Genomic DNA, 26,418 nt, shown 5'->3' with positions numbered 1-26,418 from the left:
TCCATTATATCGATGATGTCATCTCTGCGTTCTCCTACTCTCGTCCAGAATTGGGAAAAAAGGAATCAATTTTGCTTCCAATTTCCATCCTTCTCTCAGCTTCACTTGTGCCTATATCTGACATTTCTCTTCCCTTCCTTGACTTCTGCTTCTATTTCTGGGGATAGGCAATCCACTGTTATCCATTGCAAACCCCAGCAACTCCCAGTTATCTCAAAGTACCTCACACTTTGCTTCCTCAAAGATCCTTTTCCATTCTCCTAGTTTCTTCACCTCTTGAATCTGTACCAATTACGCCACCTTCCACTGGTGTGTCTGCAACATGACATTTTCCCTTAATTGAGGATTCCCACCCTCCACCACAGCTGACAGGATCCTCAACTATGTCTGACTTATCTCTTTCACTATGCCCTCATCCCTTCTTCTCCCTCCCAGAACACTGGCGTTCCCCTTGTGCTCATTTTTCAGTTCACCGGTCTTTGAAGTCCAAGGATCATATTCCACCTTTTCTATCAATTGCAGTAGGATACCTCCACCAAACAGATCCTCCCCTTCTCTATCAGCATCCTGCAGCAACTACCTTTTCCACAACATCCTGGCCCACTCCTTCTTCAGTCTGAACGCATCATCTTTCCCCCTTGGCAGTTTCCCATGCAATTGCAAAAGGTGCAGCATTTGTCCATCCACCAGCTCCCCTCTCACTGTCCAAAGCTCCTTTAATGTGAAAGTGTAGTTTACTTATACATCATTCAATCTAATTTATTGCAATCACTGCTCAAAATGAAGTCTCCTTTACACTGGCAAGGCCAAACACAAAACTAGGCACTTGCTTTTAGGATCATATTTACTCTGTCGTTAAGAATGACCCTGAGCTTCGAGCTGCTTGCCATTTCAACGAATCACCAAGCTCCTAGTCAAACATTTCAATTCTGCATCTGCTACAGTGTTCCAGCAAAGCACACAACGGAAGCTTGAGGAACAATATCTAATTTTCCTCAGAGGAACTTTGTAGTGTCTAGGAGTCAGTATTGAATTCCACAACTGCTGAGCATAACCTCTATATCCTCGACGTTTCTTACACACAGAAACACAGTGACAGCCATATTTCTTTCGTGTTGCCTTTGCTCTCAGTTGAGCAGTGCTATTTTCTCCTTAGCACACCTTCATTTGCACCCATTTTACATCCTTATTTCTCCTTCACCACCATTAGTTACCCCTTGGTCCTTGGCTCTGACCACCCTCTCAATCAATTCCACTTGCTTCTCCACCACCTGTCTACAACATTTTCCAACCTACTTCAGTTCTGAAGAGTCATAACAGACTGGAAATTGTTTCTCTCCCCACAGACCTGCTGTGTTCCTCCAAATCTTTGTGTTTACTTCAGATTTCCAATATCTGCAGTGTTTTGTTTTATTTGTGCTGGCTCTTAATTGGCCATGTTTTTCCAAGAGTACAAAAATATCATACGACATTCTAGTGACAATGCCTGGTATTCTTCGTTCCTTCTACATTAAGAGCTGTTATTTTCACTTATTTCCACCTTCCAACATCATCCCTGATTCAGGTTATCTGCTGCTGAAACACTCAACCATGCCTCTTATACACTGAAGTCGACTCCTCCAAGGCACTTGAGGTACTCCTCCCACATTTTACCCTCAATAGTTTGAGGCTATCCATACTTGTTAACCCCATTGTTAACAAGCTCCAACTCATGTACTTCCTGATGCTCAGTGATCACACTGGTTCACTGGCTATTATGCAGCTTCTTGAACTGAAAATTTTTACCTTTGTTTTCAAATCCTTCGTAGCCTTGCAAAGTCTCATTTCTATAATCTCCTTCACGCCTACGTACATAGAAGATCTCTGGCTCATCTAATTCTGGCCTTTTGAGTATTTGAAACTGCTGAAAAGTGCTACTGGGCAGATGTGATGGTGGAAACTTAAACACAAGTGTGTTGCAAATGCATTTGTATGATGACAATACAAGCCACATTAAAAATTAAAATACCTCCACAATAGCATTATCCAACAAATACTATACTTAATGTACATGAATGTTGGCTACAGGATTTGAAACTTCCAATTCATACATAATAAAGGGTTTATAATTTTAAAATGTTGCAATATCTCACTCTCTTTGGAGCTGTGAGTATTACTTGTTTATAGTTACTTCTACGATCTAACATACGTTAACGACTTTGGCAGAAAACTTTAATTTCTGGGACACCCACGGACAAAAAGGGTAGGATTTCTTGCAGAACTCATCCACATGTTATGCCTGAAATTGCACCTATTTTCTCTAATTAGCTACAAGGAAGGCCACAAGAGTTAAGACAGTGGTATTGCAAAACTAAAATCCAACCTAATGGCAACCATGTACCACTAAGGACTGCCAGAAAACCCCATCCACTTTGCTAACAGTCTTGAGGAAGAAGGTCTGTCATCTTTACGTGAACTATATGTGACTTCAGATCCACATCAATGCAATTGACTCTTAACAAAGAAGAATTATAGAATCCCTATAGCATGGAAATAGTCCCTTTGGCCCAACAAGCCTACAATGACCCTCGGAGCATCCCACCCAGACCCAGCCCCCTATAACCCATCTAACCTACACATCCCTCAACATTACGGGCAATTTTCCATAGGCAACCCACCTAGCCTGCACATTTTTAGACTGTGGGAGGAAACTGGAATACGCGAAGACATCACACAGACACAGGGAGAACGTGCAAACTCCACACAGACAGTCACCCAAGGTGGAATTGAACCCAGGTTCCTGGTGCCTTGAGGCAGCAGCGCTAACCACTGAGCCACCATGCCGCCTCTCCGGGAAATTAGACATGGGCAATAAATGTCGCCCGAGTCAGCAAATGCCACATCCCATGAACAATATTTTTTTTAAAATTGCAGTCAAAGTTGTTGTGGTAAAAGTCACTATCTGTTTGCTTTAATAATAGTGGTGAAACTCCACCTAGGCAACTGCAACTAAAAAAAAGCTGATTAAATATGAACAATGTGATATTCAAAGAATGAAAACATGCATTCACCTGGTATTTTATTGCCTTTGCACATTAAGAAGTCACAAATATTTAAGATTGCGAAGGGTTTAGAATAAAAGATCCAATGCCGGGAGAACCGAAAACCAGGGAGCATAGATTTAAGGTGACAGAACACCAGAAGCAACAAAAAAAAAGTTTTCAAACAATGAAGAATTAGGCTTTGAAATACAAAACCATTAGATAATGTAAGATGATTAGCAGCAGCCTTTTAAAGAAAATTAGGTAAAAACTTGAAGACAGAAGAACTGCAGAGATATGTGAAAGACTGGGGACATGGGACTAACTGGATAGCTGCAACAGGCTCATGAAGCCAAATAGTTCCTTTTTAAATCTGTTACCTCATAAATTGGAAATAAATCTGATCCAAGAGTTTTAGCCTGTTTGAGATTTTAGTGTGGTATTGTCCAAATCTTGGGGTAAAAATCGAAGTGAATATTTAACTCTCATGATCTGAACACTGCAACTAAAAATAACCTAATCCTGGTCACATTCTTATACACATTATACAAGGGCACGCAGTTTAGATTCTGAAAAAACGCAGTTTAGATTCATCCCACTGCAGAGAATACCCAGAGCATACCACAATGAAATTTGAAGAAAAATATTTAATTGCATGATTATAACCACTTGTTTAAGTCTTGGTGTGTTTTTCCTGACATAAATTAACTGATCATTATTTGGTTGAATCAGAACCACTGATGAAGCACATCAATCTGAATCATTCACTATGCTTTTCTCTCTAAGGATGCTAACTTCCTTACTTATTTCTGATATCTAATGTCAGCAGCATTAAGTTCTATGCTTCTTCAAGCTGTGTATCATTTTAAATTTAGCCTCTCAAAGGCAATAAATATTCACAAATATTTTAATCAAGTTTTTTTTTAAAATGAAGTTATTTTGATTTTCAACATAAATTCAAAGTCGCCATGAAAAATCCAACTTTTACGGCAGCAGAATTATAACGAAGGTGACAAAACTACTTAAGTACACTTGATAAACATTTACAAAAAGTCTACGATCGCAAGTAATCTTCTGAAATGAAGTAACAAAACAATGATCAATTAATTTACATTAGGAAAAACACATCAGGACATAAGCAAGTGGTTATAATCATGCAATTAACTATTTTTCTTCAAATTTATTGGGGTCTCTAACTGTTAAACTAACTTACCACCATGATTTTTTAGTTAAGAAAAACAAACCAAAATTTTGATAGTACCCCCTTGTCAGCTTTGACACTGATCAGTCGACATAATGAATGTTAACTCCTTAAAAACTGATGGATTGGAGTCGGGTCAGGGATTAAAATTCAAAAATGGAAGAACAAATCAAGTCACCAGAAATTCACCCATTTTCAATTATACAGCAGATGGAAGGGGTGAAGCTGGAGCAATCCACCTGCAAGGGGTATATTCGTTATTCATGTACGTATTCATTTTAACACCCATCCTACTTTTAAACATTCATCTGTTTCGTTTCCCAGGAAAATGCTACAGCTAAAAGGAGATGGAGATGGAGGAGGAATGAATCCTCAAAGTAAATAGCTTTACAGCATAGGGTCCAAAAGGATCAATTTACTACAAACCCAAAGGACCCAACCAGTAAACAACCATCATTTTCCCCTACATTCAGCCATTAGCTTCCTATTCCACCCCATCAAACCCCTATTCTCAGGGGAGTTAAGCCGCAGCTACGTGCTGTAGGATGCTCTGCCCCAATGTCACATTTGACTAAAGAAGCCAAATGTGCAGAAAAGCTACAGAATAAAGAGAGTGAGGAAATTCTGCAATTTTGAAACCTTCACTTTCAGCAGCCTCCTTCAATACCACACCACAACCACACCATCCCCTCCTGCAAACTAAAATCCAAATCAATGAAAGAACAGCCAACGATCAACTTACGTGGGAATATCCGTTGGATTTCTCTCTGAATCTGTGTGCGGCATAGATCTTTTTTTTCTAGATCAATCGACTGTTGTTGACAGTTGCAGAAGAGGTCCAAAACTTGTTGACTCAACTGCAAATAAAGCCAGTGAAAAGACTACATGCATTATATATCCTTAAAAAGTGAAACTTCTGAAAATTTTTTTTTAATGTATGTTTAAAACGGTTATTCTCTACCTAAAATCAACATCTGGAACCTTTCAAACTGATTGTTTTATCGTAGTGCGGCACCTTTATTAAACTTCCCTACATTGTATTCCCTAAAGTGCATTATGGAATGCAGAACACACAAATCTATTTTAGCTTTTGTTCTCATTTTAAAACTGCAAAATGAGAGTTTTGGTGAGTGGTTCATGACATTCTTCGAATGAAATTCAACCTGTACAAAGGACAATAAAATTCAGCCAAAGTTTTGACAGACACTGATCCAAAACCAAAGTACATACAGATGCTTCCCAAGTTCATACGTTTGTCTCTTTCAATTTCCTTTTCGAATGTCTCTGATCAGATTTTCACCAATCTCAAAAGCAGGCCATGAAGGCTGCATTCATCAGCATCTAGCTTGAACTGTGAGTAAATATTATTTCCGACCAGATCAGGAAAACTTAGTTTTGCATTTGCGGGACAGTGATTAACTTGACTTTTCTGTTTGCCCTAATTTTGTGAACTATATTGGCAAAGGCAGCAATTGTTGTCCATCCCTAGTTGACATTGAATCGACGACCTGGGCATTGCAGATGGCGGATACATTTTGGTGAGTTATTTGCTGCAGAATGCAAACACTAAGCCCCTAACCACCTCCTGTCGTCACAGATTTAGATGTCTAGTCCAGTTACAATTTTGGCCAATGGTAACTCCTGGGACAGATTCACTCCAGTTGGAGATGGTCAATGTCTGGCATTAGTGTGCATGCTTTTTGTGACATATCAGACTAAATTTGAATGTTGTTTAGGTATTGCCACCCACAGGTACAGCATGTTCCAGGATCTTGGCAATTACATATGGGACAAAATACTACCCAACCAGTGAACATCACCGCATTTAACCTTACGATGAAGGGAAGGTGATTGATGAATCAGCTGAACATAGTTTGGCCTACGGCAGTACCATAAGGAACTTCGGTAATCTCCTGGACTGAGATGATTGACCTACTACAACAACAATAATTTTTCTCTGAGCTAAATGTAACTCCAACGAGATGGAAAATTTCCACCAGTTCTCACCAATTTCAAATTTGCTAGGACTCGTCGATGCCATGATCAATTGCTGTTTTGCTGTGTAAGGCATAAATTCCCAACTTATGTAGAACCCATGTGATAGTACCAAGGCAGTAATTTTTTTTTGTTTTAATTTCATGCAAGGGATGTGAACGTTATTGGCTAGGCCAGCATTTATTGCCGACGGTTAAGAGTCAACCATATTCATGTGGATCTGGAACCACACGTAGGCCAAACCAGGTAAGGATGACCATTTCCTTCCCGAAAGAGCATTAATGAACTGGATGGGATTTTCCCTGACAATCAACAATGGTTGCACGGTCATCATTAGATTGTTAATGACAGATTTGTTTTAATTTAAACTTCACCATCTGCCTTGGTGGGATTCACACTTTGGTCCCAAAACATAACCTGGGTCTCCGGATTAATAATCTAGTGATATTACCACTAAATCAACACCTCCCCCGTCATTTTTTTAATATAGCCAACAGATGTTGTTTAAACCCAGATTGCGTTTGTCAGCATATTATTGTTCTTGCGTGCGGCTTGAAAATAGCAACAACTTCCATCACGTCACTGATGTAGAGTAGCCTGATTGTTTGTGTGCGTGTGCATGTGCAACATAAAAAGAGCTGCTGGTTCTGACAAGGGTCACTCGACCCAAAACGTTAACTCTGATTTCTTTCCACAGATGCGACCAGATCTGCTGAGCTTTTCCAGCAATTTCTGTTGCTGATTGGTTGGTAATTGGCCAGTTAGAATTTGTCTTGTACTGCCTTGCGAACAGGACTTATGTTGCCAATTTTCTAAATCATTAAATGCCTGTTTATAGATGTACTGGAACACCATGGTTTCAGGAAAGGCTTATTCTAGTACACAAGTGTTCAGTGCTACAGTTGGGATGGTGAGAGATATTATAGCCTTTGCTGCATTCAATACATTCACCTACTTTTTGATATCATGTGAAATCTGGATCAAACAAGCTGATTTTATACCAAGTATTTTCAGCCTTAAGCTCGAACACGTTAGGCTTTCTCACCGTTGAAGGTTAACATGTTTGTACCATTGCCTATCCAATTAGGCATTTACATTGTCCATCACCATTTACGACTGATAAGGCAGGACTGAGAGCTCTGATCTGATCCATCAGTTGCGAGATTGATTTGTTATCAATCACATGCTGCTTGGCACATTTGTATTCCTTTATAGTAGCTTCACCAGGATGGTACCAAATTTTAAGTACATCTGGTGCTGCTCCTGGCACACTCTCTGAAACTGTTCCTTTCAACTAGGTGACTTGTTGACAATGTTAGAGAGAGGGACATATTGGGCAGAGGGATTGTAGTTGGAATCAATTTAGCTCCACAGCACCTCATGGATGCCCAATTTGAAACTAATCTTCTGAATCTATTCCTTCTGTCATAGGGGTAATATCATACAACACAAGGAAGTAAATAGAGTGTGAATACCAGACTTACCATTACTACAACAGCATGGTAGTCACTCCTATCGATAGTGTCACAGACAAACGTACCTTTGGCAAGTAAACTGCTGAAGGTGAGATCAAGCTGGTTTTATCCTTTTTTGATCCTCACATCACCTGCTGCAGGTTCAGTCTAGTAGATATGTTCTTCGTGACTCAGCTATCTCAGTCAGTAATACTGCCACCCTTGATAGATACTGAAACTTCTCACCTAGAGTGCATTGTGCCTTTTATCACTCTTAGTGCTTATTCAAAGTAGTATTCAAAATGGAGCAGAGTTGATTCATCAGCTGAGGAAAGGTGATAGGTAATCAGCAATCCTTTCCCATGCCTAACCTGACGGCAGTGGAACAGGTCATACCCATTAATGATACATGGCTACTGAAATCCACTCCAGTTTTCGGAAAAGCAAATTGATGGATTATACATGACTAATTCATGATATTGTGCAACTTCTTACTACGCCCTTAACAAAATGCTCAAATAAAACAGTAGTTTAAAAAATAGCAAAGATATCTTAGGTTTATGTAGAACGTAAACTGCAATCAGTCACTTGCTGTCTCTAAGACCTTGTTAATCTGATCTATAACAGGGACTACACTTCAAATAACTAAGCTGGTCAAAAGAATTGTAATATGATCTAAGAATGCAAGAGGCAAGATAAAATTGAAGAGATTCCATTTACTTGAAATATTCAGCGAATAATAAACAAATCAATGTTGAATTACATAAGAACTCCAGTTTTGCCTGTAACCTGAAACTATCAGCAAGATGAGATAACAAGATGTAGAGCTGGATGAACACAGTAGGCCAAGCAGCATCAGAGCAGCAAGAAGGCTGAAATTTCTGAAGAAGGGTCTAGGCCTGAAACACCAGCCTTCCTGCTTCTCTGATGCTGCTTGGCCTACTGTGTTCATTCAGCTCTACACCTTGTTATCTCAGATTCTCCAGCATCTGCAGTTCCTACTATCCCTATCAACAGATGAAACTGGTTCTAAATCCAGTCCTAAACTCATTTAGCAGCGTGGAACTTCCTTTAACAATGCAACCTACAAAGTATTTCCTGTGCCAATATTTCATTTACATTCAAGTGCAGAATGCACCTTCTTTCAGCCTCTCAGTAATCCAAAACACATTTGTACTTCCTGTTTGGGTTTAATAAAAGCAGTGCATCAGTAATGTTATTCAATATTCAGTAAACACGTCACTAAAATCTTTAGTGAATTAGTACCTTATCCCTGGCCACTTGGAGGGTATTCTGTGGGTGATCTGTGAGTGGAAGCAGAGATGAAATTCCAGGTGACTGGACAGAATACCTGTGGTCAACAACGAAAGGCACTGAACTGCCAGATGGTCGAGAAGGTGGTGACTGAAACCGCTGCCGCTTGACTTCATAAGGACTAGTTCGCTCATCACTTCTTCGTCTGTAATACAGACGAGATTTCTGTGCATCAGATCATTGATATTCTTGTGCAAAATTAAACCAACATGTCACTAAAATGCAAAACTATATCTGGATCAATATGAAAGCCATAAAAAGTGTAATTATTTAGATGTGGTAAACATAAATTTGAACCAAAGTCGATACTCCACCATATTAATCACAGTTAGTAGAATTATAATAATTCATGTTGTTATGGGCTGGGCCAAAACCCCTCAAAATATAATCAAGGAGATAGCCCTGTATTTTAACTTTTATCTTATTCACAGGCAAGTATAAGGGGCTGCATTCCAGATGTGATTTTATTGGTCACACTACTAGGCTTTAAGCAAAACACATTCCATTGTTAAAATACAAATAAAACTAAGAAGAATTGATATAACTTGAACTCTATGGGAAAATTTACGTTATTAATAGATTATTTAACTGAACAGCAACTGTTCCAATATAGTAACATCCCATAAACACACCCTTGGTAAAAGGCAAATTCCGTAAAATAGATCATCTCACATGCAATATTTCTCCAGTACAAGAGTAAAGGACACCAAGGGAAAATTCTGGCAGAGAGAGAGACCTTGAGTGTTTTGCTTTGGAAGGGTGATATGTATGGGAGCTTCCACAGTCAACTTTAAAACCCCAACAACTGAAAGCTAAACTATAATCCTGGTTCTGTGGGGGCCTGATTCTACCCAACCTGCTTCTATTGTTTTAATTTTTTAAAAAATAACTCAGGGCTCACAAGCTGTTTACTTTATTGGCTGGGAAGAGACAGTTCCATACCTCCGTCTCAACTGGAGTTTGCACATTGTCCCAGTGTCTGAGTGGGTTTCCTCCCACAGTCCAAAGATGTGCAGGGTAGGTCGATTGTCCATGCTAAATTCCCCACAATGTTCAGGGGTGTGTGGGATATAGAGGGATGGGTCTGGGTGGGATGCTTCAAGGGGTGGTGTGAACTTGTCGGGCCGAAGGGCCTGTTTCCACACTGTAGGGAATCTAATCTAATTTCTCTTGATCAAAAAAAGCCAGGACAAAATACACCTCTTAAAGCCACAATATTGTCACAATATTCAGAATTCAAATTTAAAAACAAGTTTCAGAAATAGATTGAGGCATCAGTTAACTTCTCTGGAAGGTCATGTCCTTTTATTCTCACTGAATATTATTTGAAGCACATTATATTTTGTATATTCACAATGTTTCAGTTGAGACATGAAAATGAGAACCTGCCTGCTGTCTCTAGCTAATGCGAAAGATCCCATGGCACGAGGAGGCATTCTCCCTCAGATTGCCAAATATTTATCCCTTTCTTAACACTACATCAGAATTTCAATTGGTCTTGATCACTTTGCTGTTGCAGTGAGCATTTGACTGCTGTATTTCCAACATTATAACACATCTATACCTCAGAAATTCCTCACTATGAATGCAGTGCCTTGAGAAATCCTGTGGTCATGAAAGGTACAGTAACTCCACTGTGAAGCCATTTCTGAAAAAGGGTCCCAACCTGAAACAATAACTTTCCTGCTCCTCTGATGCAGCCTGGCCTGCAGTGCTCCTCCAGCTCCATACTGTGACTCCAGCATTGGCGGTTCTTATTTCTCCTTTTTTTCCTTTACTTTCTTTATCAATCAACAACTTACATTTGGTGCAGAAAATATAGCTTGCAACTTCAAATGATATTTTCGTCTACAGGCTGAAATGCAGGTCATTGGATTATTTGAAAACATTGCATTTCTTAATAAGTATTATAAGTTCTTAAAATCTGAAGAAAAAAAAAATCTAAGCAGGACTTACTTCCTTCCGACATTATTGGGCAGACCTGGTGAATAAGTAGGGCAGGCACTATGTAAAGGCCACACAACTGATGGCCGTGGAGTAATAACTCCTGTCAGGATTGTACCAGAAAGGCTGCAAAAACAAAGTATGCAACATAAAAAAACTCATTACATGAAACTTATTTGCATGATTTACAGATTATATAATTCCTGAAATTGGTGAAGCAAAGCCACACCGGTCATCAGTATTCTACCAGTGATTAAAATATGACATCAACATTCACAATTCCTTGCCAAAATGCATCTATTGTACACAATGCAAAATGAAATAAATAAAATATTCTATACATATCCTCATGGTTGCCAGGGTGGGTTAAACCTATGAGGTAAGGAACCAAGAGTGTGGTACAGAATATTCAATACTACACAGGAACAAAGTATGAAGTCTCCATTTCCTTATGTCAGCCCAGTTGTTTTGTAAGAAGAGTACTTTCCACATTCCATAACTGTGCAGCTTCCAGCAACTAGCTTAGAGCATCAATGCTGATGGTCTGGGACAAGCATCTGCATTTTTAGAGATATTAATATACATAGAAAGAAAGTAAATGCATACTCTCACAAAACAACTTATACCATATTGCTCATTTTAGTGATATGCAGAGATATTTGGTTCAGCAGTAGCATCCTGTGAATACAACTCGTGTTGGTAATGCACTGTGGTGCTTAATTAATGCATTTTATGAAAGTCAGGGCCAGCGTGTTTACAGGCTTGTAAGACTGGATGTTCCCAAGATTGGTTGATCACATCAAAGGGAAAATCCCTTTGACTGGTCACAACACAAAGATACTCACCATATACAACCAGGCTTTTTGCAAAGCTGAAAAACACACTGTCCAATATTGGACCTGATTCTGCAATGAGACAACGTATGTTGGATAATCCTGCAGACGAAAGAATGACACTGACAACCGATTTAGGTTTGTCATTTGAACTCGCAGCATAGCAGACTTGCATGTACTGGAAGCTACATATGCGAACACACACAACCTGATTCCTCGCAGACAGAAACAACATTTAAGAACTGCATGTGTTTGAATTCAATAAAATGGGTGACAGCCATTCACAGCTCATTTGTCAGGGTAACGCACTGAATAATCAGTCATTCTGCCTGTACTGAAGTCTAGTTAAAAAGCCTACAGCTAAGTCAATCTTTCATAACGGGACTCTCCATGGCAAAGTCTCTACCAATGAGCATTCTCTTTTCATAGTATAAAATGTTGATTTACCTTTCAAATGGTATTCTTGCAAGTGTCTCAATGAGTGCAAGACAAAAAACTTCAATGAAATGAATCTTTTCACAAGTCAAGTCAAACAGTCATAGAGATGTATAGCATGGAAACAGACTCTTCAGTCCAACTCATCCATGCAGACCAGATATCCTAAATTAATCTAGTCCCATTTGCCAGTATTTGGCCAATATCCCTCTATACCCCTCCTATTCATATACCCATCCAAATGCCTTTTAACTGTTGTTATTGTACCTCTTCCTCTAGCAGCTCATACCATACATGCACCACCTTCTACGTGAAAAAGTTTCCCCTTAAGTTCCTTTTAAATCATTCTCCTCTCACCTTAAACCTATACCCTCCAAGTTTTGACTTCCCCAACCCAAGGAAAAGACCTTGTCTACTTACCCTATCCATGTTCCTAATGATTTTATAAACCTTTATCAAGTTACCCCTCAGCCTCTGACGCTCCAGGGAAAATAGCCCCAGCCTATTCTGCCTCTCCCTAAAGCTCAAAACCTCCAACTCTGGAAACATTCTTGTAAACCTTTTCTGAATTCTTTCAAACTTCACAACATCCTTGCTATAGCAGGGAGACCCAGAACTGCATGCAGCATTCAAAAGTGGTCAAAGCAATACCCTGTATAGCTGCAATTTGACCTCTCAACTCCTATACTTAAATGGACTGACCATTAAAGGCAAGCGTACCAAGCACACAAAGCACCTTCTGGACTATCCTACCTACCTATGACTCCACTTTCAAGGAACTATAAACCTGCATTCCAGGGTCTTCAGCAACACTCCACAGGACCTTACCATTAAGTGTATAAGTCCAGCACTGATTTGCCTTTCCAAAATGCAGCACCACACATTCATCTAAATTAAACAGCATCTGCCTCTCCTCAGCCCACTGGCTTAACTGTTCAAGATCTCGTTGTACTCTGAGATAACCTTCTTCGCTGTCCACAGGTAACCTCTGTTGGTCACAAATCTGTACCACCAAAGTTCTATCTGCATACCTAAGAACTTTTTTACTACAAACCAGTAAAGAACAAACATTATTAATATTGACTGGTTATCTACATATAACAGGTAGAAGTCATGGGTATCTCCTAAGAGATTTCAGGCTACATAAATTACGTGGTTGTTAACTGAAGAGGTAAGTCTAACAGATTATCTCGCGCCTGCTAGAGATAGTTCCTTTTGAGAAAGAAGTCTGCATTCCTTACCTGGTCTGGCTTACATGTGGCTCCAGATTCTCAGATGGGTGCAGCTGTGCTGTATCCTAGTTAGCCTTTTCAATGGCAACAACTTACACAACCATCTCACATTTAACTGATGTTATTTTCTTAATATGCTCCAGTAGTTATGATACAAAGTACTTAATATTGAAACATGAGCAATCACTGTGTGATCTTGTAAATTACCAGTAAATAGAAATCTCCCAGTATGAGCTGAAATTACTAAAATGAAGTACATTGGAACACTAAACCTAACTGCTTTAACCAATAATTACTTTCACTCTTTTAGTACATTACGAAATTATCTTCATCTCAAATAAATTAGTTTATTCCTAGCTTGAACACGAGACAGGGACTGCAATATTTCAAAAGACGACAACTCAATGTTATCATTTCAATCAGCTGGGTAGGTGTCTCTAGATAATGCTGTACACTTCAGCATACTCTATTCTGCGCAGAACCCACAATAAACAAAAAAAAATTAATTTCTAAATTGCACAACTGAGGAATGTACACTGAAAAAACGTGGCCTGACTGAGTCACAATTCTAGCAGTAAATCAGTTATTACTCAAATGACTGCACATAATGAAACAACGCATTTTATAATTGTATAATGAAGTTCATCATTTTAGTTACCAAAAAAAGTCTGATTTCCAAGATATTCAATTGCCATTGTACTAAAATATTTGAGACTCAAGCCATAAAACATAAAGCCAATAAAATAATTAAGCAGAATCTTGCTGCAACTTACCTTGCATTCCTGAAGTTGAGAGCATTGATGATCTGTTGCTGTGAAAGAAGAGCTGGAGAGAAGGGGGGACGACCCACATTAGGAGAGTTAGGGAACATGCTCTCCTTCACTTGAGGTGAACATTTAATCCTTCACCTAGAAAGAACATACAAAATGAAAACATTTGTACAAGCCAGAGCCACATAATCTATGCCTCAGAGAACTAAAACAGCTGAAGTGATAATCAAATAGGAATATTTGTGTGAACAGGGGAAAAATGGAGGGGAAAAACTAAAAAAAAACAAGATAAACCTTAAAGCTTTATGAGATGGGGCTAAGAGATTCCAAGGCAGAATGGTTAATTAAGAATTTGACAAAGCACAAATAAAAGATCCACCAATAACAAACAAAATGAATGAGTAAGAACCGAAAAGATAATTTACTGTCAGTTAAAAATACAAGCTAAAACGTGGAATAGGGCTAAAGCTTGGAGTTCTGAACTAATTAAACTTTTGTGGCAAACTGAGAGATTGGAGTTTTGAGGGGGCACTGGAAATAGGTAGAACTGAGGAGAATACTGGGATCTCAGTGGCAGTGGATGCCAGGCAGGTCAAGAGTATTTGAGAATCAAGTACTCAAGCTGATGAAAAACTTGAACAGCAGGGAGGAGAGGCAGTATGTTGGAATGGGAGGCAGCAGTGTTCTGGAGATGCAATGATCTGGGTGACAGACCAATTACGTGATTGAGACTTAACTTAATCAAACACAATGGTTACATGCCACCTGAGCCTGAATTGCAGCCAGAAGTGTGTCAGTGCAAACAAGCATCAAACAAGGTAGCCTCGCTTCTGCAATTCAGGGAATTTGACTCAAGATTACTGTTAGTGACTTCCTGACGACATGAAACAAGGAATCAAATGAAAGCAGCATGGAAGGTAAATGCTGTGGAGAATGGATAGGCCAATATCCAACGAAGTAGAGAGGTTTAGGAGAAACAAAACATTGCAACAGAGGTAAATTGATGTTCGGCTAGTTATTCAGAGGACCAGGCTAATGTTTTTGAGACAATGAGCTCAAATCCTACCAAGTCAATGGAGAATTAAGTTGTTAATTAACTATGTCTGAACAAATTCCAGGTTTCAGGAATTGCTCTTAAAAAAAGAACTGATTCACAACTGTCTTTCACAAAAGAAATCTTACGTATTTACCCCATCTGGTCCACATTCATAGCAACGTGATGACACTTTACTGTTCTTTGAAAGAATACTCAAATGTATTCACTAAGTCGTTCATCACCACATTCTCAAAGGCAATAAATGTATTCATGTTTGTAAATGCACTAAGTATAGCGAATAGGATCGGTAAAGATAAATAGCTTTCTCGGATAAAGGGGCAATAACAAAAATTGGGTAGAGTATGGCAAGAACTAGGTGCTTAATATTCACCGAAAAGGTGCTTAGAAAAATAGGGAACAAAACAAAATGACTAAAAGCATTCATTTCAGAAGTCATTTTAATACTGGAAAGAGGACATTCTTGATGGGTAAGGGTAGAATCTATTCAGTCAGTTTGTGCTGAGAAGCGCAGGGACTATGCTAATGCCACAGGGAGTTTTCTCTAAGTCTCCAAATGATGAATGTGAGTGCAACACAATGAGGCACAAATCTATGTCAAAATAATTACCTTAATAATCATCAACTTATCACCTTAAACTTATGAAATGAGGAAGAAATTGCTTGGTTGCAGGAATTTGTATTTGCTAAATAATAAAGTAGTACATATACTAGTTCCTCTTAGTCTACCCAAATAGGTGCACCCTCAAAAATCTCTAATGAACTTGGCAAATAAGACTTCTCTTCACACTGACTTGTTCTAATCATACAATGAGTACGAAGTGCAACTAAGGCTTCCTGCCAGCATTTCCCCAATGACTGACATCAGGCTAACCAGCACATAGTTTCCCATTTCCTTCTTTCTTGAAAAGCAATATTACCTTTTCCAACTTCCAATCTGATGGGATTCTTTCTGAATCAAATGAATTTTGAAAGATCATAGCTGGCTCATGCATTACCTCTGCAGATCTCTTTTCTAACCCCAGGTTGTACAGGATTTGTAGAAATTTGGTCCCATAAGGAACAGAATCAATTTAATGGCACTGTTCAATGGAGTGTATGGAGACAGTACTGTCACAGTTCACGTGCGAACATTTTTCAACATGGAATGCATGGACAAAAGTGCTTGAAGTGGAAACCACAATTTCAAAACGGAACTGGATCTGCACAAAAGAAGCAAGCTTTCAGTGTTACAGGCATAGAATGCAGGAATGTGGCTGACTGGTTGTTCTAAACAGCTGGCTTACAACAATGGGCCATATGGCTGCTTTTTGTAGGATTATGATTCACTAAACCTTGCTAGTGATTCTAGTGCACTATGAAGGAAAATAAATATTGCCACCTCAGATCCATTTTTCACTGTGTCCCATGTGAAATGTTGACCCTAAAAATAGCATCAATGCAAACATGTTATAATTTGGGGATTGATACTGAATATATATTCCCTTGTTGCTCAAAAGAACACATTCATCACAAACTATAATTTGACATTTATCTGAAAAACAATAATGCCACTGCAGTTGCAATTAATTAAAAGCATCGAGTTACACCTGACATTTATTGCTCAACTAACTGCAGTGACATGGTGCATGGGTAGGCTGACCTCTTGATGCATTGATAATAGTTTGGTAGAGCTCACTGACTAGCTGGGACCAGAATCATATGTCGATCAGGCTGGCTAAGGACAATAATGCACAATCACCAAACTACTTCCACACCAGAGTTCTAGCAACATTTGACAGTCAGCAACAAGTTGAATGCATGCTTCATTTCAGCAAAAACCTTCATATATACATAAATGCTTGAAACATTTAAAAGATTGAGCAGCATCTACAGGGAACAAAAGCCGAAAGAACTACAGATGCTGAAAATCAGAAACAGGAACAGAAATTGCTGGAGAAGCTCAGCAGGCCTGGCAGCAGAATTCAGCAGTAACATTTCGGGTCCAGTGATTATTCCTCAGAACTTCTTCACAGGGAACAAAAAAGTTAAATTTCAGATGTGACGTCATAGAAAACATTCAGTTCTCTTTTCTCTTCAAGGATTCTGCATGTTTATGCTGCGTTTGCTTGAGTTTGTTTAAGTGACTGCTTCCTCATTTTCTGGTATTGTCTAAAGCTAGCTTGACACCAGGAACTCAGGTTCAAATCCAGCCTTGGGCGATAATGTTATGTTTGCGCATTCCGTTTCTGCGTGTGTTTGCTGGGTGCTCCGGTTTCCTACCACAGTTCAAAGATATTCTGGTTAGGTCAATTAGCCAATAGTAAATGTAGGGTTACAGGAATGGAGGGGTTGGTCTGGGTGGGAAGCTCTTCAGAGGGTTAGAGGAAGTGATGGGCTGAACGGCCTCTTTCTGCACTACAGGAATTCTACGATCACATTTGGGTCTTTGATGACTAAAGAGAGATCTCTATCAGAACCTGCGGCATTACAGTGTATCATCTCAAAGAAAGCACATCTAAAATATTAGCACTACTTTGGGAACATGTATGACCTGCTGCCTTAGTTTTCATGCAGATTCCAGAGACCAAGGCAAGAGTCAGTTCCCAATGATCAGACCATTAAAACTAGCTATTAGCTGGCAAATTATAAGCCAAAGAAAATACAGATCTCCATATCTGGCTTTGAGAAAGAGGAGGCAGATTTAGCAGTGTACATGCTCATGGATATCAATTTCCAGTAAGCAATCCTTTGCAACCCTTCATTACTGTGCTCTAAGATCAAACGACAAATCTTTAGCACTGTATACTGCACTGTATTAAATCAATCATACAGAAATGAAATTAGAAATACTTGTAACGTAATAGAATTTTATCAACAAATGTGCTGCGGCTGAAAGTCAGGGTTCATAGCCAAAAAAATCTCATCTATTCATTGTGCTAGAGTAAACGGTTCGGCACCTAATTTGGAACCAACAGGATACTGCTGAAACACGGCATCTGGCCTGTACCATGAAATGACAGAAAAATGGTAATCATCATCAACACTAATAATACCAGTAGCCTTTAACAAGTTTAACTTCTACTCCAATTCCAGGAAAATCATTTCACATTCCTACAGCTGCTGAAAAGACACGTCTACTCCATTTTCAATTAAAAATCAAAGGTACTCAACACATGTTTATCATTAGAAATTTTATTTAATTTGGAAAAACCCTAAGGACAGGATACAGGGTGATTAATAGTTCGCATTGTATTGTCATTGAATTATACTTAAAGTAAGACAATGCATTTACACAAACATTAAGATAAGGCCTTAAAATCCATTCAAAAAAGGTCTCTTCACTCTGCTTACTTATGTACAGTGGAGTAAATAAAAAGTACTTTTAAAATATTCCCTATGATTTTATGGTCACGTTTCTGCTGGGAGAAGGGTTAAATTCAAACTGGGGTTAGGATGTCAGGAAGGAGAGTCACTCCTACTTGGGGGTGGGGGCGCATTGCTCAAGCTACGGATTGGTCAGGGTGGGGAAAACACAGTAACGTGTGATTGAAGCTTTGGGGGTTTCAGGAGAGTTGCTCAAGCTGGAAACTGGGGCAAGATCACTCAAGCTAGGTATTTTGGAGGGAGAGGGTGGGGTGTGCCTTAGGGATGGTAATCTGATCCAGGAAGTGGAGGGAGGGAGGCTCAGTCAAGCTGGGGATGAGTTAGGGGTCGAGCTGGAGGTGAGAGATTGCACCCACGAGGGTCACTTGGGGGGGGGAGGGGGGAGGCTGTGGTGGGTGTCGGGAGGGGCAAAATGAGTGTGGTGGGATTCTGAGCGAGGTTTTGGGGGTTGGGGTGTGTTGGGGTGGGGTCTAAGCGAGGGGTCGGGGTTGGGGTGTGTGATGGGGGTCCGAGCAAGGGGTTAGGGGGTGGGGAATGTGGTGGGGGGCAGAGCAAGGGGTTGGGGGTCGGAGCGAGGGGTTGGGGAGTGTGGTGGGGGTCCAAGTGAGGTGTTGGGGGAGTAGGGGTATGGGTAGTGTGGTGGGGGTCCAAGCGAGGGGTCGGGGTTGGGGGTGGGCAATGTGGCGGCGGTTCGAGCGAGGGGTTGGGGGTGGGGAGTGTGTTGGGGGTCAGAGCGAGGGGTAGGGGTATGGGGATGGGGAGTGTGGTGGGGTTTGGAGCAAGGGGTTGTGGGTGGGGGTCCGAGCGAGGGGTTGGGGGGAGGGGGGTGTGGGGAGTGTGGCGGGAGTCTGAGCTTGATGGGGGAGAGGGGAAGAGAATGTGGTGGGTCTCTGAGCGGGTGCGGCGATGACCGGGGGTGTCCAAATGGGGGGTATGGGGTGTGTGGTGGGTGTCCGTGCGGGGGAGATGGGGTGGGGAAGGGTGGTATCCATGTGGGGTGGGGTGTGTGGGGGTGTCCGAGCAGGGGAGACTGGGGGTGTGGGAGGTGTCCAAGCAGGGGCGAGTGAGGGGGTGGGAAGTGTGGTGGATGTCTGAGTGGGGGGAGCAAGGGGGCGGTGAGCGAGGGGGTGGGAGGTGGCCATACAGGAGGAGTGAGGGGTGGGGGAGTGTGGTGGGTATCCGAGCAGGGGTACGGGGTGTGTGGTGACCGAGCGGGGAGGGGTGTATCGGGGTGGGGTGTGGTTACCGAGCCAGGGGGTGTATCGGGGTGTGTCGTGTGGTGACAGAGCCGCGTGAGGGGGGGTGGGTGTGTGGTGAACGAGCGGAGGGTGGGGGGGGGGGGGGGGAGAAGATATCAGGTGGAGGGGGTGTGTGGTGGCCGAGCCGGGGGTTGGGGGGGGGGGGGGTGTGGTGAACGAGCCGGGGGGGGAGGGGGGAGAAATCGGGGGGAGGGGGTGTGTGTGACTGAATGGAGGGGGTATATGGTATCTGGGGAGGGGGCGTGTGCGGTGACTGAGCCGGGGGGGGGTGTGTTGTGGTGATTGAGCGGAAGGCGGGATATGGGGGGGGGGGGGGGGGTTGTGTGGTGACCGAGCAGGGCGGTGGGGGGGTGGTATCGGGTGGAGGAGGTGTGTGGTGACCGAGCTTTTGGCAGGGGGGGGGGGTAATCGGGGGAGGGTGTGTGTGGTGACTGAGCGGAGGAGGGGGGTATTGGGGGGGGGGGGGGGGTTGTTTGCGGTGACTGAGCCGGGGGTGGGGGGGAAGAGTATGGGGTGGAGTATCGGGGGACGGGGTGTGTGTGGTGACTGAGCCGGGGGGGGGGGGGGTTAATAGGGGGAGGGGGTGTGTGGTGACTGAACGGAGGGGGGGGAGGGGGTGTGTGGTGACTGAACGGAGGGGGGGGAGGGGGTGAGTGGTGACTGAGTGGGGGGGGGGGTATGGGGGTGGTATCGGGGTGAGGGGGTGTGTGGTGACTGAGCCGGGGGGGGTAGTGCAGTGACCAAGCAGAGGGGGGTTATGGAGGGGGAGGGGGTATCGGGGAGAGGGTGTGGGGTGGGGGTCTGAGCGAGGGGTTGTGGGTGGGGGTCCAAGCCATGGGTTGGGGGGTGGGGGTGGGGAGTGTGGCGGGAGTCCAATGGGGGAGATGGGAAAAGAATGTGATGGGTCTCTGAGCGGGTGTGGCGATGACCGAGGGATGTCCAAATGGGGTGTATGGGGTATGGTGGGTGCCTGTGCAGGAGAGATGGGGTGGGGAGGGGTGTCCAAGTGGGGTTGGGGTGGTATCCATGTGGGGTGAGGAGTGGGGCGTGTGGGGGTGTCCGAGCGGGGGAGACTGGGGTTGTGGGAGGTGTCCAAGCAGGGGCGAGTGAGGGGGTGGGGAGTGTGGTGGATGTCTGAGTGGGGGGAGCAAGGGGGTGGGAGGTGTCTGTACAGGAGGAGTGAGGGGTGGGGGAATGTGGTGGGTGTCCGAGCAGGGGTACTGGGTGTGCGGTGACCGAGCGGGGAGGGGTGTATCGGGGTGGGGTTTGGTTACTGAGCCAGGGGGTGTATCGGGGTGTGTCGTGTGGTGACAGAGCGGGGTAGCGGGGGGGGGGGGGGGGGGGGGGGGCGGAGAGAGAAGGGAGAGATATCAGGTGGAGGGGGTGTGTGGTGGCTGAGCCGGGGGGCGGGGGGGGGGTGTGGTGACTGAACTGAGGGGGTATATGGTATCTGGGGAGGGGGCGTGTGCGGTGACTGACCCGGGGGGGGGGGGGGTTATGGGGGGGTGGTGTGTGCGGTGACCGAGTGGAGGGGGGGGTATGGAGGGGGAGGTATGGGAAGGTATCGGGAGGGGGAGGGGGAGTGTGGTGACTGAGCGGAGGGGCGGTATTGGGGGGGGGGTATCGGGGTAGGGGGTGTGTGGTGGGAGTCTGAGCGAGGAGTTGTGGGTGGGGGTCCAAGCCATGGGTTTGGGGGGGGGGGGGGGGGTGGGGAGTGTGGCAGGAGTTCGAGCTTGATGGGGGAGAGGGGAAAGAGAATGTGGTGGGTCTCCGAGTGGGTGCGGCGATGACCGGGGGATGGGGGGTATGGGGTGTGTGGTGGGTGCCCGTGTGGGGGAGATGGGGTGGGGAAGGGTGTCCAAGTGGGGTTGGGGTGGTATCCATGTGGGGTGGGGAGTGGGGTGTGTGGGGGTGTCCGAGCGGGGGAGACTGGGGGTGTGGGAGGTGTCCAAGCAGGGGCGAAGGTGGGGATGGGGAGTGTGGTGGATGTCTGAGTAGGGGGAGCAAGGGGGCGCTGAGTGAGGGGGTGGGAGGTGTCCGTACAGGAGGAGTGAGGGGTGGGGGAGTGTGGTGGGTGTCCAAGTGGGGGTCCGGCGTGTGTGGAGGAGGGGGAGGGTGGGGGGGGTGTGCGCGGTGACCGAGCCGGGGGGGGGGGGGGGAGTATGGGGTGGAGTATCGGGGGACAGGGTGTGTGGGGTGACCGAGCGGGGGGGGGGGGGGGTAATAGGGGGAGGGGGTGTGTGGTGACTGAACGGAGGGGGGAGGGGTTGTGTGGTGACTGAGCGGAGGGGGGAGTATGGGGGTGGTATCGGGGTGAGGGGGTGTGTGGTGACTGAGCCGGGGGTGGGGGGTAGTGCGGTGACCAAGCGGAGGGGGGGTTTGGAGGGGGAGGGGGTATCAGGTGGGGGTCTGAGCGAGGGGTTGTGGGTGGGGGTCCAAGCCATGGGTTGGGGGTGGGGGTGGGGAGCGTGGCGGGAGTCCAATGGGGGAGATGGGAAGAGAATGTGATGGGTCTCCGAGCGGGTGTGGCGATGACCGGGGGATGTCCAAATGGGGGGTATGGGGTGTGGTGGGTGCCCGTGCAGGAGAGATGGGGTGGGGGGGGGTGTCCAAGTGGGGTTGGGGTGGTATCCACGTGGGGTGGGGAATGGGGTGTGCGGCGGTGTCCGAGCGGGGGTGACTGGGGTTGTGGGAGGTGTCCAAGCAGGGGAGAGTGAGGGGGTGGGGAGTGTGGTGGATGTCTGAGTGGGGGGTGAGCAAGGGGGTGGGAGGTGTCCGTACAGGAAGAGTGAGGTGTGGGGGAATGTGGTGGGTGTCCGAGCAGGGGTACTGGGTGTGTGGTGACTGAGCGGGGAGGGTTGTATCGGGGTGGGGTGTGGTTACCGAGCCAGGGGGTGTATCGGGGTGTGTCGTGTGGTGACAGAGCGAGGTGGGGGTGGGGGTGTGGTGAACGAGCGGAGGGTGGGGGGGGTGGGGGAAGAGGGGGAGATATCAGCTGGAGGCGGTGTGTGGTGACTGAACGGAGGGGGTATATGGTATCTGGGGAGGGGGCGTGTGCGGTGACAGAGCTGGGGGGGGGGGGGCGCGTGGGGGCGGGGTTATGGGGGGGTGGTGTGTGCGGTGACCGAGTGGAAGGGGGGTATGGAGGGGGAGGTATGGGAAGGTATCGGGGCGGGGGGGGGGGAAGAGTGTGGTGGTGACCGAGCGGAGGGGCAGTATCAGGGGGGTATCGGGGTAGGGGGTGTGTGGTGGGGGTCTGAGCGAGGGATTGTGGGTGGGTGTCCAAGCCATTGGTTTGGGGGTGGGGGTGGTGGGGAGTGTGGCAGGTGTCCGAGCTTGATGGGGGAGAGGGGAAGAGAACGTGGTGGGTCTCCGAGCGGGTGCGGCGATGACCGGGGGATGTCCAAATGGGGGGTACGGGTTGTGTGGTGGGTGCCCGTGTGGGGGAGATGGGGTGGGGAGGGGTGTCCAAGTGGGGTTGGGGTGGTATCCATGTAGGGTGGGGAGTGGGGTGTGTGGGGGTGTCCGAGCAGGGGAGACTGGGGGTGTGGGAGGTGTCCAAGCAGGGGCGAGTGAAGGGGTGGGGAGTGTGGTGGATGTCTGAGTAGGGGGAGCAAGAGGGCGCTGAGCGAAGGGGTGGGAGGTGTCCGTACAGGAGGAGTGAGGGGTGGGGGAGTGTGGTGGGTGTCCGAGCGGGGGTACGGGGTGTGTGGTGACCGAGCCAGGGGGTGTACTGGGGTGTGTGGTGTGGTGACAGAGCGGGGTGAGGGGGGGGAGAAGAAGAGGGGGTGTGTGGTGAATGAGCAGAGTGGGGGGGAGATATCAGGTGGAGGGGGTGTGTGGTGACCGAGCCGGGGGTTGGGTGGGGGAGGGGGGAGGTGTGTGTGGTGAACGAGCGGAGGTGGGGGGTGAAATTGGGGGGAGGGGGTGTGTGGTGAACGAGCAGAGGGGGTATGGTATCTAGGGGAGGGGGCGTGTGCGGTGACTGAGTGGAGGGGGTGGTGGAGGGGGTGGTATCGCGGGGGGGGGGGGGTGTTGTGACCAAGTGGAGGGGTGGGTAATCAGGGGGAGGGGGTGTGTTGTGGTGATTGAGTGGAAGGGGGGCAGTATGGGGGGGGAGGTATCGGGTGGAGGGGGTGTGCGGTGACCGGGGCGGGGGGCAGTGTGGTGAATGAGCGGAGGGGGGGGTATGCGGAGGGGGGGGTATGCGGAGGGGGGGGTATGCGGAGGGGGGGGTATCGGGGGGGGGTATGCGGAGGGGGGGGTATGCGGAGGGGGGGGGTATCGGGGGGGGGTATCGGGGGGGGTATCGGGGGGGGGTATCGGGGGGGGGGTAGGGGAGGGGGGTAGGGGAGGGGGGTAGGGGAGGGGGGTAGGGGAGGGGGGTAGGGGGGGTATCGGGGGGGTGTAGGGGAGGGGGTGTAGGGGAGGGGGGTAGGGGAGGGGGGTAGGGGAGGGGGGTAGGGGAGGGGGGTAGGGGAGGGGGGTAGGGGAGGGGGGTAGGGGAGGGGGGTAGGGGAGGGGGGTATCGGGGGGGGTAGGGGGAGGGGGGGTATCGGGGGGGGTAGGGGAGGGGGGTATCGGGGGGGGTAGGGGAGGGGGGTAGGGGAGGGGGGTAGGGGAGGGGGGTAGGGGAGGGGGGTAGGGGAGGGGGGTATCGGGGGGAGGGGGGTATCGGGGGGGAGGGGGAGGGGGGTATCGGGGGGGGGAGGGGGAGGGGGGTATCGGGGGGGGGAGGGGGAGGGGGGTATCGGGGGGGGGAGGGGGAGGGGGGTATCGGGGGGGGGAGGGGGAGGGGGAGGGGGGGTATCGGGGGGGGGAGGGGGAGGGGGGTATCGGGGGGGGAGGGGGAGGGGGGTATCGGGGGGGGAGGGGGTATCGGGGGGGGAGGGGGAGGGGGGTATCGGGGGGGGAGGGGGAGGGGGGTATCGGGGGGGAGGGGGAGGGGGGGTATCGGGGGGGAGGGGGGGGAGGGGGAGGGGGGTATCGGGGGGGTATCGGGGGGGGAGGGGGGGGGTATCGGGGGGGAGGGGGAGGGGGGTATCGGGGGGGGAGGGGGAGGGGTTATCGGGGGGGGAGGGGTTATCGGGGGGGGAGGGGTTATCGGGGGGGGAGGGGGAGGGGGAGGGGGGGGGAGGGGGAGGGGGGGGGGAGGGGGAGGGGGGGGAGGGGGAGGGGGGGGGAGGGGGAGGGGGAGGGAGGGGGAGGGGGAGGGAGGGGGAGGGGGAGGGGGAGGGGGAGGGGGAGGGGGAGGGGGAGGGGGAGGGGGAGGGAGGGGGAGGGGGAGGGAGGGGGAGGGGGAGGAGGGGGAGGGGGGGGGAGGGGGAGGGGGGGGGAGGGGGAGGGGGAGGGGGGGGGAGGGAGGGGGAGGGGGAGGGGGGGGGAGGGGGGGGTACGGGGTTGGTATCGGGGGAAGGGGGTGTGCGGTGACCAGCCGGGGTGGTGGGGGGGTGTGAGTGTGCGGTGACCGAGCGGACGGGGGGAGGGGGGTATCGGGGGGAGGGGTTGTGCGGTGACCGAGCGGAGGAGGGGGTTATCGGGGGGAGGCGGGTATCGGCGGGAGGGGGTTGTGCGGTGACCGAGCGGAGGAGGGGGGTATCGGGAGGAGGGGTTGTGCGGTGACCGAGGTGACAACTTGGACCGAGCACATCGAAGCTTTAACGTCCGCTATCGGACGTCTGCTGGGGCCGGGACTCAAGTTGCCTCTGTCTTTATCTCCGGTGAGTTCGGCACCCCGCCTCGCCTCCCGTCCCGCTGACCCCGCAAACCGACCCTCATTTCCCGGTCTAAATAAAAACGTTAAAGTCAAATTCCAACATTCAAAGAGAAGGGATCCCGCGCGCGCCTCGGCCACCCCGAGGCCCGCGCCACCTCTACCTGCCGACAGCCCCGTCTTCTACAGCCGCCTCCTTCCTTTAATCCATTCCTATTCCTCTTCCTCCTCCGCTTCACAATATTACTCTTCTTCTTCTTTCCACCGAATTTTACTGAAACACTCACCAAGTTCCTGTCCTCCCCGTTACTCCCGACGTTTTCATTTTTTTTGTTACGGAAGGTCCGTCTCAAGTCTGTCAACTACCACTTCCGAGTCATAGGTTAAACGGCCTTCTTTCCGGGTCAGTCTGGGGGGGAGGTACGAAGAAAAGTTTAAGAGGATTTCAAATCATTTCTCTGTTTTCACGTCATCTTATCAGTCATTGTGTTGCATCATTTAAACACCAGCTGATTTATTGAATATTTCCTGATAAAATGTGTGCGATATAAATATTTTAAAACATTTTCGTTACTTTTTCCTAATGATAACTAGTTGCTTTTTTTCACTCTTTGCGCTTGTAGGTCGACTCAGATTCCATTGGTTCTGATAAGACCAGGGTCTGATTCAAATACTGCACCAATAGTCTACCTCTATATGGTGACTCAGTGGTTGGCACTGCTGCCTTCCAGCGTCAGGAATCAGGGTTTAATTCCACCCTTAGCAAGTGGAGTTTGTACATCCTCCTGTGTCTGCATGGGTGTCCTCAGGGTGCTCCCACAGTCCAAA

General features: G+C 47.1%; 1 protein-coding gene across 1 annotated transcript in view; it reads right to left on the bottom strand.

Annotated features, from left to right (window-relative positions):
- Positions 1 to 25,989, bottom strand: part of tent2 (terminal nucleotidyltransferase 2) — an 86,398-nt gene extending 60,409 nt beyond the window's left edge. The window contains exons 1-5 of the mRNA XM_048527761.2: positions 25,878 to 25,989; positions 14,202 to 14,336; positions 10,941 to 11,054; positions 8,937 to 9,129; positions 4,964 to 5,078 (exon numbers count right to left, since the gene is read on the bottom strand). Coding sequence (XP_048383718.1) covers positions 4,964 to 5,078; positions 8,937 to 9,129; positions 10,941 to 11,054; positions 14,202 to 14,299 — 520 coding nt within the window. The 5' untranslated portion in view covers positions 14,300 to 14,336; positions 25,878 to 25,989. The remainder of the gene's footprint in view (positions 1 to 4,963; positions 5,079 to 8,936; positions 9,130 to 10,940; positions 11,055 to 14,201; positions 14,337 to 25,877) is intronic.
- Between the last annotated feature and the right edge of the window lie 429 nt (positions 25,990 to 26,418).

Source organism: Stegostoma tigrinum, chromosome 3, assembly GCF_030684315.1.
Source record: "Stegostoma tigrinum isolate sSteTig4 chromosome 3, sSteTig4.hap1, whole genome shotgun sequence".
Lineage (NCBI taxonomy): Eukaryota > Metazoa > Chordata > Chondrichthyes > Orectolobiformes > Stegostomatidae > Stegostoma > Stegostoma tigrinum.
The sequence above is the reverse complement of the archived record's forward strand: the minus strand, read 5'-3'. Positions and strand labels throughout refer to the sequence as shown.